At 43.3% G+C, this 13,623-nt stretch overlaps 1 protein-coding gene across 4 annotated transcripts in view; it reads right to left on the bottom strand.

Annotated features, from left to right (window-relative positions):
* Nucleotides 1-10,604: 10,604 nt before the first annotated feature.
* Nucleotides 10,605-13,623, bottom strand: part of NALCN (sodium leak channel, non-selective) — a 245,446-nt gene continuing 242,427 nt past the window's right edge. For all 4 annotated transcript variants that reach the window (XM_069802379.1, XM_069802380.1, XM_069802381.1 and 1 more), the window contains one exon: nt 10,605-12,875. In XM_069802379.1, coding sequence (XP_069658480.1) covers nt 12,682-12,875 — 194 coding nt within the window. In that variant the 3' untranslated portion in view covers nt 10,605-12,681. The remainder of the gene's footprint in view (nt 12,876-13,623) is intronic.

Genomic DNA, 13,623 nt, shown 5'->3' with positions numbered 1-13,623 from the left:
TTGGTTTTATTTTTAGATCTGATTCAATAGGTTTCTACTGGCTCGACCCATTCTCTATCCCATCTCATCAAAGTAAAAAGGTGAAAAGCTTTCCCACTATGTGCCACACAACGCGAGAGCTATTGTTCGCCACAGTACAACTAACTGTATCAGAAAAGGCTTTTCTTCTACTTTCCGTAATATTTCAATATATATAAATCTTACTTATATGAAACATTGTTATAAGACATCGGAAATAGAAAGCAAATACTGCTAGTGGGACCGTGCGTATCAATACTGATGTATCTCCTTTGTATTGCTTAATACTCCAGGAGCCAAACAAAAAGGCACGAATACTATTAAAGGATTTTTCTTCCACTCAAGTATTTTAAAGTTTTTCTTGTAGCTGCTGTTACAGACCTAACCATAAAACCAGAAGATTGGCTGCACTGAGCCAAGCTAAGGATCCAATATCCTGCCTTTGGCAGAGAGCAATAACAGATGCTCGGAGAAGGAATGTAAGAAATAGTGCATTTATAGAGTGATCTTTCCCCTGGTATGCACTCACCATTTCCAGCAATAACCATTTAAGGGTTTCCCGTGCCAGCCGTGGCATCCAGACCATCATGCTTAATGAGGGACTCCTCTCGCTGGGCTGTCACCAGGTTGTTGTAATTAGGTCCCGAGTAATTCTGCGCCAGCTGGAGCTGGGCAGAGTCCAGACGGCTCCTTTTCGGGGCTGGGAGGCGCAGTCCCGGGGGTCAGACCTCCCGTCTGGCACCCTCCCATGAAAGCCGGACCTGCCACTCATCGGCTCCCCGGGCGGCCAGCGGCTGGTGTGTGCCAAGTCCCCGGCCGCCGGCACGGCCGCCCTCAAACCTGCCCCTGCACAGGTGCTCTGGGTGGTGAGGTTGCTCCGCGGGGTGAAGTGACAATTAAAGGAAAATGAAAAAAAGAAAAAAAAAAATAAATATGAAACTCAAAGCTTTCCATGAGCCTTCCCGGTAACTTTTACTGCTGGAAAGCTGTAATTTTGTGTGTTTCGGGAAAAAGATGTAAAGCCTATACATGCTTCCCTATAGTTTACTGATACAGTTTTCCAGGAACTGAACATTCTTCTTTATGAATGCGTTAAGTTCTTTATGAATGTGTTAAGCGACTGAACAACTGCTTCTTCTCTTAAGTCTAAGACATTACTTTCTAGAATACATATAGATAAATCCAGTTTTGATAAGTCCGAGTTTTCCTTCCCTCCCCTTGTTTTTCCCTCTGTGCTCGGACCTGCGAACACCCTCCATATATCCCCACGTGAGAGGCCTCACTATGCGTTTGGGGGTGTTCAGGGTCCGCGTAACTACCCAAGCACCAGGTACCCGCACGGGGCAGCTCTGATCCGAATGGGACCAGACTTCTGGCTGAGGGTGCTTGGACTATGCACCTGCCCGGGTCCCCCGGAGGCTAAAGGGCCCAAAAAGGCAGAGGAAAAAAATTTAAAAACCCAAACAATTTACAGAACTTTTTATTCTGGAGCTGTGGATCAGCTGTGTTTCACCGTTGTCAAACCCTGAGAAAGCACTGCTGGGCTCAGCTTCCTCCCAGGTCCTGCGTCAGGGCTCCCTGAAAGCTGCCTATTACCAAGATGTGCTTTTTTACGCTGAATTTTTCCTCCACCTGGGACAATGCAGCTCAGTAATTCTACCTGGTGTGGTGCGGGATTCGTGAATTTGACAGCATCAGGATTGAGGATACGGCTGAAACAATGCCCGGGGCTGCAGTCAATTAAAAAAACTTAGCTATTAGAGAGTTAGAGGCCTTAGGGCTGCTATGCTTACATCCATGTACCCGCTGATGGGCCCAGTCCTCGCACACCGTATTTTTGGGACTAATTGATTCAAGTTCAAGAACAACCAACCTGTTTGCTTCAAGGCAGACACAGCTGTTGAGACCCTACCATTCCCTCACATCCCAGGCCTTGAACAACTGGCTGGGTCAGCCTAAAGGAGAAGCCCGTAGCTTTTCAAACAGAGATCACTTTGATGAAGGGTCCGGTGATGTTAAGAGATGTCTCAGCCACCGCAGGTGAGTTACTCTGCTGGACGCTGGTTTGCCACAGAAGCAAAGCAGCCCTGAGGGTTCTCCAGCACCCGAAGAGCAGAGCATTCAGAAACGTGATTTACCCGCAAGCACGTGCTGAGCATCATCCGTCAACACATGCAAAAAGGCAGATCATGGAAAAGTGAAGGACTTGGAAGATCCTTTTTGGCCCCATTGTGAGGGCTGAATAGGTAAAAGCATGAGAGGAAGCACGTATGACACCTACAAAAGCAAGCAGTAAGCACCTTTTATTAGGAGGCTGACATGTTAGAGAACTGCTGCTTATGCATTTAATATCTCCTTCCACCCATTGCTCTGTAACAGAAAAGCCTCCCCAGAGACCAGCCTGACTGTCTTTTCCACTGTCTCAACATATCACAGATTTCTTTCCAGTGGTACTTGTGTATCACTCCTTTTCACCTGACTAACCTCCACGCCAACAAGCTCATATAGCTTCAGCCAGGTTTCTTTGTTTGGGGGAGAGCACTTTTACTGAAGAGGTTGACACCCGAAATAAAGCAGGGTGTCATGGTTCTGGCTCTTGGTTTCACTAATGCCCTTGGTTTTGAAGCAGTCTGAGATACCTGATACACCATCAGCTACAAGAGGAAACGTTTTTTCCTTTGTGCTCTAAGGAATTCATTCTCCCCCTGACTATTAATTTTGCAGTGTTCTATGCACTTGCTTGCAGGTGTTAGTAAAGATAATTTTTGTGCCAGTTAAAGCTCTGGTTCGGCACAGAGATCATATAGCTTTGCAAGTTGCTTTTGTCCTGCCCAGAGAATGTGTTTCCCTCATATTTCCACACCTCAGCTTTGGGGACAGCACCGTGCTTAACAGTGGCACGACCCGTCCTCCTCAGCTGCCCCGTATCATTTTAAAAAGAAGCTCCTGGAGATGCCCCTCGCGTTGGGCACCCTCTCCATGGCTGCACCCACCACTACCATGACACCCCCGGCACCTTGCCGACCGGTCCCGTGCCAGCTAGCAGTCGGTGGTGACGGCAGCAAACTCCTGCAAGGCTTTGCCAACTCACTGCTTGAGACGAAAAGCAATGTCTGCAGGGGAGCTCTGTAAAGATTTCCTGAAAAATTATTTTATGCATCTTACTTTCTACCTCCGCCACTGGCCGTTGTACAGCTTTAGCAAGACTGGCAGCCGTAGCAGAGCTCTCCCAAGGAACGACACCCAGGAAAACACATCCAGACCCTCCTCAACCGCAGCTTTCTCTCCTTCCTCCGTGCCCTTGCTGCCCCGATCCTCTACCCACTGCACGACTCTCACTTTGCAGCAGTCTGCTTGTATTTATCAACAGGATGATCACGGAAATTTCCAGGAATTTCCTCCACATCTGCTGACCCTTAGCTCCCCCACCCCAGCTGAACGTCGCGGGAAATGGAAAAGAACGCTGGAAGGTTTTTACTCTGATTTGGGCTCCGGATCACATTTTCTGCTGGTAGGTATCCCACTGCGCGCAGGAAAGAAAAATCCCTCTCACTCTTGCCCCTTCTCTAAGCACACCGAAGCGGAGCAGGGCAGGCGGTGTTTAACCGTAACGCTAAACACGGTCACGACAGCAAACGTGCCCTCGCTGCAAGGCAGCGGTACATTGCGTGCTCACAGGTTGCGTGCCAGTTCCCGGCCACCGCTTAGCAGTGCACTTGCAGCAAATTTCAGCTGCAGATGTGCACTGAAGTTTTAAAATGAAATTCATGCACGATTCAAGTCAGCTAATCCCTTGGTGAGACAGCTTACCCGGCAAAACATTTCGATATGGCGTAAAGTCTTGCGGTTCGTGTTAGATGAACACTTGAGGGGGAAGCCCAAAACAAGTAGCGTAACCGGTAACGTTAAGCAAAGGTGTAGGGCTGCAGCTGAATGTGAGCAAACCACACCTGGAGAAGTCACTGCACACAGCTGGGTATGGCACGCACGTGGGCACGTGAACTGGAAATAAACTGCATTATCTTAAAATGCCCATTAAGGAGGGACACCGAGGGCTCACTGCAGCCAAAGGGAAACTTCACGCTGCTTTCAATGGATGGCGTGCACCATCCTGTGCTTTTTTTCCTCTCTCCTTCTTACTGTAAAAATTGTTATGAAAAAATAACCCCAAGCACTCCCTGCTTTTTGCGCTAAAGCACAGAAAGCAAGCTGCACTTTCAAATATTTCTCGAAATCATTAACTATCCATCAACAAATATAATCTGTAACGGTATTTTTCATCTAACCATACCTTGTAAGTGAACATACGTAGATGCTTACAGTCAGGCAAAGAAAATCCAGAAATGAAAAGCAGGCACCATAAAAAGCAGGTGTTGCAGTTCAAATTATTGAGCATAATTTCTGTGTCCAAGAAATGAAATATGCATTTATTTCGTGGCATAAGATTTCTCATGTCCTTAGCTATTTGTTTCTTCAACTTTAGGAGCTAGATTTTGAAAATAGTGTCGCTCCTGAATTTTCCTGGGAATTGAAATGCAAATATAAGCCGCATTCCAGCTGACATGCAAATACCACAATCATTGGAGACAGAGAAAATGAAACGTTGCTGCTAACTCAATCTTCTATTACAACTTCTGTGCACATCATATACAAGTGGGAATGCAAATGTCATTAGTCTCCCAAAAAGTGATGCTTCCAGAAACAAAAGAAAGCAATTTTTTGGTTAAGTACTACAAGGTTAATGAAAGGTCCCTTGTTGTATAATGGTGCTAGAAATTTCTTGTCACTGTGGTATCTAAATACTCTACAAAGCAAAAAAAAAAAAATTAAACTTCTGCCACAAAGACAATCAGCCTACTAATCTTGTGTGTGTGTGTGTGCGCACAGACAGCCAATGTAAAGTAATGCTAGCCCTCTAGTGTTAAAAAAGAGTTTAAATTTGTCATAGATCTGCGATACCTTAGTAGAAGGCTTAGCTATTGAAAATTGTTGAAACGGCCTGTCTTTGGCATTTCTGACTGTCCGGCTCAGGGGGGATGTAACGTCTGATTACAACTGTGGATGACCGAATGTACATTAAAATAAAAAAACCTGTAGATAGATTGGCTCAGAAAACCAGTCTTACGGATCGTACCGAGACTTTTTCTTACTGAAAAGCACCGATTTACTTGAAAGAAGAAAGGCTTTGTGAAAGCAACCCAAACCCAAGCTGACTGTGCCTAAAAGTGAAGTTGAGCTTCGCTCCGTGGCCGGAGCTGCGCAGGGTGAGACCCTCTGCAGAAGCCCCGTCGCATCCACAGCATGTACCCTGAGCCCCGTTTGTGGGCCCAGTAAATGATCATCACATTCTTTGTGTGTTTTGTTCAGCTCAGCCGTCTGGAATAAGACCAGGAGTGTATCGCACCAGCACCGGGCAGCGTGGCCGCTCGGGGAGCAGGGTGCAAGCTGCTCCCGAGATGGCTTTTATTTAGCACCTCAGCTGCTCCCAGCGATCATAAGAAAGGCCTCCTCTATGCTAAGGAGTTACAACCACATAATTAAAGGTGTGGTTTTAAAACCAATTAAGATGGCTGATGCGTAGACCTGTGGGAGCGCTCATGCCATTAGAATAAAACCAAGGTTATCTGGGTTATAACACAGATCAATAGAAAAAATCTTTAAAGTGAAATAAGAATTTCCACAGGTATTCAGACTGATTTAGAGAAATCAATTTGCAACAAGTTAAATTTAAGCTGGTGCAACTTCCTCATGTAGATAAGCCCTTACAGATACATGCTGAGTTGATGAATGCATATAAAGTTGAAATACATCTATAGGCCAAGGTCAGAGAAATATTCTTGCTGTTGCTGATCCAATTAAGATGAAGGTTTTAATACCTGGATTTTTAAATCGGGAGTATTTTACAGAGCTCAGAAGAACCACTGGGTGGAGAGTTAAACCGGCCAAGTTCAGGGCACCGTACTTTCTGGTGGAAGAGCTGGAGCTGGCTAGGAGCAACTGCATTTGAGACCTTCTTACTCACAGCAGCTAAACCACTTCACTGGATCATACCTCCAGGAGTGTCCGCAGCACAGGAGTGGATAAATCGCACACCTAACATCACCGATCCGAAAGTTTTGGCAGAAAAGCTTAGGCAACCCTTGCTGTGCCCGTCGGCTGCCCAAGCACCGTGGTGCCGGAGGTGTCCCTCTCCTGGTGGAGAAGCCGGAGGGACCCTGAACCATTTGCTCAGCTTCTACTGACCTTGGTAGACCTTTAAGTCCCCTCCACCTGGCACAAAAGCCAGGTTTTGCCATGGAGGACAGAGTCACAGGCACCTATCTGCATCCACCAGCTCTGATGAGGAGGTGGTTGTCTCCAACAGTGGGGTGGCCAGGGCCAGCAGTGCTGACAGGAGCACAGCAAAACTCACCACCACACATCTGGTCACACTGGAGGACTTGGCAGGCAGCGGAGGAGGAACTGGGAAAAGTGATTTGTTTTTTTCCTTGGTGATACTTAGTTTTTGAAATATTTGAAGTACTTGGGAAGAAGACCCACAGCGATGTCAGCAAACCAACATTTTGGCTGAATCAATTTCAGCAAAAAGAGCAAAATATTCATTGCTGTGCAGTTTTAAACATACTGGTAACAAAGGCAGTGTTCCTCTTTTTCCTGCATGCCATTTTTCCGTATGACGTTGTTATGCCAGATACAAAAATCTATAGGAATCATAGGATCATAGAATGGTTTGGGTTGGAAGGGACCTTAAAGATCATCTAGTCCAACCCCCCCTGCCATGGGCAGGGACACCTTCCACCAGACCAGGTTGCTCCAAGCCCCATCCAACCTGGCCTTGAACACTGCCAGGGATGGGGCAGCCACAGCTTCGCTGGGCAACCTGTTCCAGTGCCTCACTGCCCGCATTGTAAAGAATTATACCTTATGTCCAATCTAAATCTACCCTCTTTCAGTTTAAAACCATTAACCCTTGTCTTGTCACTAGAGGCCTTGGTAAAAAGTCTCTCTCTGCCTTTCTTATAAGCCCCCTTCACATGTTGAAAGGCCACTATAAGGTCTCCCTGGAGCCTTCTCTTCTCCAGGCTGAACAACCCCAACTCTCTCAGCCTGTCTTCATAGGAGAGGTGCTCCAGCCCTCTGATCATCTTCATGGACTCGCTCCAACAGGTCCATGTCCTTCTTCTGTTGGGGACCCCAGAGCTGGACACAGTACTGCAGGTGGGGTCTCACCAGAACAGAGTAGAGGGGGAGAATCCCCTCCCTTGACCTGTTGGTCACGCTTCTTTTACTGCAGCCCAGGATATGGTTGGCTTTCTGGGCTGCAAGCGCACATTGCTGGGTTATGTCCAGTTTTTCACCCACCAGGATGAAATTTTTCCTGGTGGACTTAAAAAAAAAAAACCTGGGTGAATTTTTGTGCATGATAAAAATTCATGGGGAAAATCAGTTTTTCGTTGACCAAAGGATTGACAATTTTAAGTCAAATACAGCAAATAATAGGTTTTTGATCACATTTTAAACTAAAAAGAAGAGTCAAAACATGAAAACTCTTCATTTCAAAACTGAGGTGCATTTGAGAAATGGACACTTTTTTTTTGTTTTCTTAGCTTGGTCAGAACAACTGAGAAGCTTTTCTTTATGTAGAAACATAGATTTGGTTGGTTTTTTCAAATAGCTGCTAAAATGAAAACAAAACCAAAACAAAATGGAAAAAAAACCAACCAAACCCCAAAGCCCAACACCCAGGTAACTCCTTTTTCTTTCTTATTTTTTCTTTTTTTTTTCTTTTTCTTTTCTTCTTCTTTTTTTTTTTCTTTTAATTTGTCTTTTTCTTTCTTGCTTGCTTTTAAATGTGCAGTAAACGGACTCCCCAGGCAGTATGAATTTAGAAAATCTGAGCGGTGAAAGTACCTGATCTGTAGAACATGTAGTTCTGTGGAATGGGTGCTGAGACAAAAAAGCAAGACTCATTACCCTTATGAACTGGCATCAGATACATTACAATGAAATCATCACTGTGTTGAATCCCCCTTTTCTTGGGAGCACGTACTGAGAATGCGGAATATGCCAAGGCACTGTTCACCTTAGGTGCAACTGGAGAGCAAAACTTCAAAGAAACCCAGAACAGAGGGCATGAGAGAGGATGCGACATCCAGCTTCTCTGCCAACGAACTCAAGGATCAACCCTCTTCTCTTATGTTTGGGGGTAAATGTACTCACAAACAGTAATCCCGCCGCAGTGGCTTCCATCATCTGGAGGATCCAATCAGAGCTTGACTGCCCAAGTCTCTAGGACTCACCGCTGTCTATCATCTGGTATAAACCAGTTTGTTTCCATCCTTGGCAAAAGTTTTCCTGAAACAAAGCAACGTCCGCCGAGACACTGGAGGCTTGTGCCACTGGTGGCTGCTGCTTGAATTCAGAAAGAAGAAAAGGCTAATGTCAACAGCTCTTCAGGCTGATGGATAGGGATTTTTTTCCTTTTCTACCTGTACTTAAGACATTTCTTGCCTTTCCAGTAAGCTACCCTTTCATGAAACACGCTTTCGTAGGTGCCCAAGTAATTTACGCAGATTCCCCAGTGCAGATACGCAAGTCAGGTAAAAGTATGAAACCAGTAAGGGTACTGGAATAAATATCTGAGACAGGAACCTGTGGAAGGGGGATAAAATGCCACTGCCTGCACACTTAGCTCACTGATGGGTTAATAACTTGGTGCTTAGAGGTTCTTCATTGAGAACAATGGGCAACAGCTGCTAATGGGGTCCGACACTAGCGCCCTTGGGATGAAGAGGAAGGTTAATTGAATTCTAGTGAGGCTCCCTTTGTGTTGCAGAGCAATTGAACAAACCAGGGCAGCCAACTTCCCAGCACCAGCCTATGCATTGTGGGAAGTTCATCTGCGGTGTGACTAAAGTGCCTTCAATAGAAGGAATGAATTTACCCTCCTAATGCTAAATTCGGGGAGACTGAGATAATCCTATTGGTAATTTTGACTGACATCTCAGGCCGCTGTTTGTTTTTACTTGTGGAAATGTTTCAGGAGAAGGAGTGCGCATTCTTGGATGGGAGGTTTAGCACACATCTTGCTGGGGCTCCAAATGTACGGTTACAACAGTGCGGACTCTTCTCTTGCTTCAGTTATTCACGGACATCCTTATCTGCACAATAACAAGAGCTGTGGGCATGTCGTGAATAAAAGAAGAGAACAAAAAAGATTATTCTGAAAAAGTCATTCATTTGCTTTTGGTATCTAAATCTTTGGCTTCTCAGAAGCTGTGATACTGGGCTTCGAATGCAGACAGTACTGAATGTAATGTTATTTTCAAGATGTTTAAGCCTGATTCGTCCTCATTAGTTAAAACAGTGATGGTATTTTCAGCTCGCCAGATAAAAGTGTACTTTATGTTTTTAGCTCTTAATTCAGTTGGATATCTTCCAGTAGCAAATGGTTTCAGGTTATTAATTTCTCCATTGCAAAAGTGATTGTCTGAAATCTGACCTGACTTTGGAATGATATTGAGATACATCTTTGCTGCATGTTCTCAGACTTCCCACAAGCTGGTTTTTATTTGAGCACTGACAACATGCACTACACTTTTTGCCCACCCAAGCCATGAAGACTTTTACAGCTTGCTTCCTATGGAACAGAGCTCTCTTAGTGGATGAAAAGGACTCTGAACGCTTTCTTCTTTTCATTTGTATAGGATAACTGTGGATTTAATTCCAGGAGCCAAGAGCACTGTAGGTAGTAATACTCCCCTGGCAATTTTTTGTTTACCTTTGTCTAGGGCCTGTTCTTGTTTGAACTTTTCTCTCAGGCTGTCTGGACTGACTCTGATTTCCTGATGGACTATTTCCTCTTTGTGTTTCTCCATTGTTTGTGCAGGCTGTTTGAACTTCAGTCATTCTTCAAGTCTCCACTCTGCTTCTTCACCTTCATGTGCAAATGTGCATTGGCTGCTTTGCTGCAGAGTAGGAGGTTATCAACTTCTTTAGTTATGTCGAGGGTGCCATACTAAGGAGGTTTTCACCTTAACCTAGTTGCCTGGGGGCTCTAGTATATATTATTTTCATATCTTTGTAACTCTATTTCACTTGCTATATCTGCAAAAGTAAAATGGGGGAATAAACAGGTGAGCATTGCTTTCTCAGAGCCAGCTTGCCAGTTAAATAAGATGGTCCAGGGATCCCCAGTGTTTTTGAAGATATTCAAAGGCAGTCTATAAAACCATTACAATGTTTCCACCACAAATCTCCCCCTGCCACACATGCACACACAGACACTCAGGCACGCATATTCACATCCAGGCTCTAAAGCAAACAAAGCAAGCAGGTTAAATATAAATAAATAAGGAGCAATCGTATTTAGTCCCATTTTTCTGAATGAGACCCCTCGTGGCAGTACTGATGAGGTTGGTTGCTGGACTTCTCACTGAAAAACCAAAGGCCCTCCAGTTAGAAGGGTTTGAAAGCATCTCTTTAAATAATCCTGTGCAAACCACACACCTAGCCACTATGCAGCATTACCACAGATGAGCCAGATATAGCAAATGCAGTTAGAATGAAAACCAGAGGGAGGAATATTGCTTAAAGCAACTCACTTTTATTGACAGAGTACTGTAAGGCAAGGAAAAAATGTTTGCCAGATTTTTTAAAAAGAAGATTTGCAGCAAGAATGATTCAGAAAGATCTGCAGTTCAATATATTATTGAACTTTCAAAGATACTATTTTTTATAAATCCAATATTTATCTTTTTGTCATATATACAAAAGCTCAACTTAAACAAGCACAAAACAGAACACAAAATATTGGATTTGCATATGAAGTTTTGTTGATGGTTCATAATCTAGTAAACAAGAGAATGTACACGTTCTGTTACCATAGAGTTACAGTTGACTAGATTTAAACTTAAATATACCCCCAAACACATAAAGAAACCACAACATACAGATGTCTTCAATATGACTATTTTTGAAAAAAACCTAAACCATGTTCAACCATACAGAGGGAACAAAACATTGATAAATGCCAAGAAAATTGTATTTTATGGCCAAACCTAATGTTGCATTTATGGTGAAGGCATCTGTGAAAACAATCCTGTATTCTGATCACTCTACATCAATATTTTGGACAGAAACATCGCAAAGTACTGGCTTTTGTCTGCTTTTTAAAGGATATATTTTTAAAGTGGTGATATACATTAACTGTGAGCCTCTTACAAGATCTCACATCAGGCCATGTTAGAGCAACCTATCATTTCCATAGGAAACAATGGTAACAGAAAGGTCCCAGCTATGCTAAAAAACCCAGCCGGGGGCCAAGCTACAAAATCTGCAACCTCTGAGTTCTTCCCTGAGGGAAAGGTACATTTTTACCCCACATTTTTAGACAGCCTTCAATTCTGAACCTAACAAACACTGCTGCGTTTTGTGGCTTTTCTTCTCCACCTTCGTATCTGTATAGCATTGGCCTTTCTCTGGAAAAACTTTTATGAAAGGGATAGCTGCTTTTTTACCAGCGATAATGTAGCACTATTGGTGCTTCATAAAATAAAAGAAGGCTAACTCGTCAAAATATGATGCATTGGGATAAAAGGGACGAAGGTACTTAACCACAGTACAGTGTCATGCCCCAGCTTTGCAGGGCTGTAGCATGAGTAGTAACATGGGTAAGTAAAATTCACTTCTACCTATACAGGCAAAACTGAACTGTATTTTAAAAGCCATACAATACTACTCTGTAATTAGAACCCCCAACATGCTAATTTTTATCACACAGACAAGAAGAAAGTTATCCTACGACTACACAAGGAAATGGGACCCAGTTAACAGGAGAATAATGACACCATACATATATGTAACTAGTATATTCTGAAAATGAAGCATAAACCATGTTTTTCACATGGCGGTCTTTTGCTGGATGCTTAAATGCACAGTTTTCATGTCTTTTTTTTTTCTTTTTTTCCCCTGTTTTCTCTATGAAAATCAAGCTCTTTGCATAATTAACCAAAACCCAAAGATATTTACATTTTAAAAGCCAATCCTTCACCTTCTGATTTTAAAATGAGTTATCCTGTATCTTGCATATTTTAAAAAAAGGTCCAGAAAAAGCTTAGAATTGTAATTCAGAATCTGTACTTCGTAAAAATACTTCCCTTGAACATGAAGTCAGTGCTGACCTCTTCAGGTCATTTGTGAATAATAAAATCCTTCTGAGGAAATGTTACTAAATAAGAAATGAGGGAAAACACAAAAAGAAGAAATACATTACCCCTGTATTGTAAAGTGTTGCCACTGTGAAGTACGGTACAGATTGAAGAAAAACACAGAGGTGTGCATATCAAAATACATTTTCATTATGTAGCTACAGAACATATGAAATCTTTCAACGCTCTGTCTGCTAAAGGCAATATAGTCTCTCTGGCTTTGTTAGCACTGCTATTGTATACAGGTTTCTTAAAGTACAGTTAGTAGCCATAGAGGTGAATTCTAACATGTAAGTGTGCGCTATGCTTCATATGGCAGAAGGATAAGCATTTGAAAAAAAATTATGACATTGATTATAAAGAAATTGTACATCACACAGAGTCTTCAATTCTAGACATAGAAAATCAGGTTGTACTTGAAGTGGTTGTTGTTCTAGTATGACTTAATTTTTTCTCAGATATCAAGAAGGTCCTCTCCACTCTCATCACTCTCCACAGTTAATTGTCTTGTCCACCATTTCTTGACTTCTGATCCACAAGAAGCAGCATCAGACATGGGATTCATTTTGCATACAACAGATTTCATAGTTGAACGTCCACCAAAGCGGAGATTGACTGAAGACACTGAATGGCTTATTGGTTTGGGGGCTATGAAATTAAACAGAAAGTTCTGTGTTTGTTAGAGTAGATCTGCTTCTTGAACATTTTGGCTTAGAATTCAGATATACAGAACTACCTGGACCGGGGCAGCTTTAAACTGATTTAGTGCAGAAAGACTAGGGCTCTGTTCTAATGTTTGTGTTTTTTTCAGCTCCAGCTGTTCACACTGCTCCCACTAATCTGCTGGTAGAGCAGTTTAACTGAGCAGTGCCTCATTTCCTTCTGCTGGGGATAGCTGATAAAACAGATCTCTTCTTACCTGGCTAATTGCAACCTAAATAGTTTAGGCGGTACTTACATGAGCTGACCTGCTGGCAAAATGGTAAAAGTGGTGAGTGCCAGAAAAAGAGAGGGGAAAGTGCATTTAGGGGTGGCAGCTGCAGCTAGAAAGCGATATTTAACTATGGCCTAAGGTTGGATGCCAGTACAAGGTGCTGGTAGGGCTTTAGGAAAGCACTAAACCACATGTGTAAGTATATAAAACCCACAGCTGATCTTAATGATGCTATTCATGATGTTAAATACATTTCTTTCTTGGACTGGAGGTAGACTACGTACCAACCGCCAGGCTGTACTGTGCATGGAGGTGACCCTTCTTTTCTGAGACCATCCACTGAGAAGCATTCAAGACTGACATGGCCCAGATCAGTGCTAAGAAAGGAAATCCTGAACTCCTCATTCTCACTTGAAAAACCTGTCCAGTTGGCTACAGTAGTAGGATTCCTCCTTAGCACTC

This window comes from Haliaeetus albicilla, chromosome 15, assembly GCF_947461875.1.
Source record: "Haliaeetus albicilla chromosome 15, bHalAlb1.1, whole genome shotgun sequence".
Lineage (NCBI taxonomy): Eukaryota > Metazoa > Chordata > Aves > Accipitriformes > Accipitridae > Haliaeetus > Haliaeetus albicilla.
This window is presented reverse-complemented; position numbering and strand designations above follow the sequence as displayed.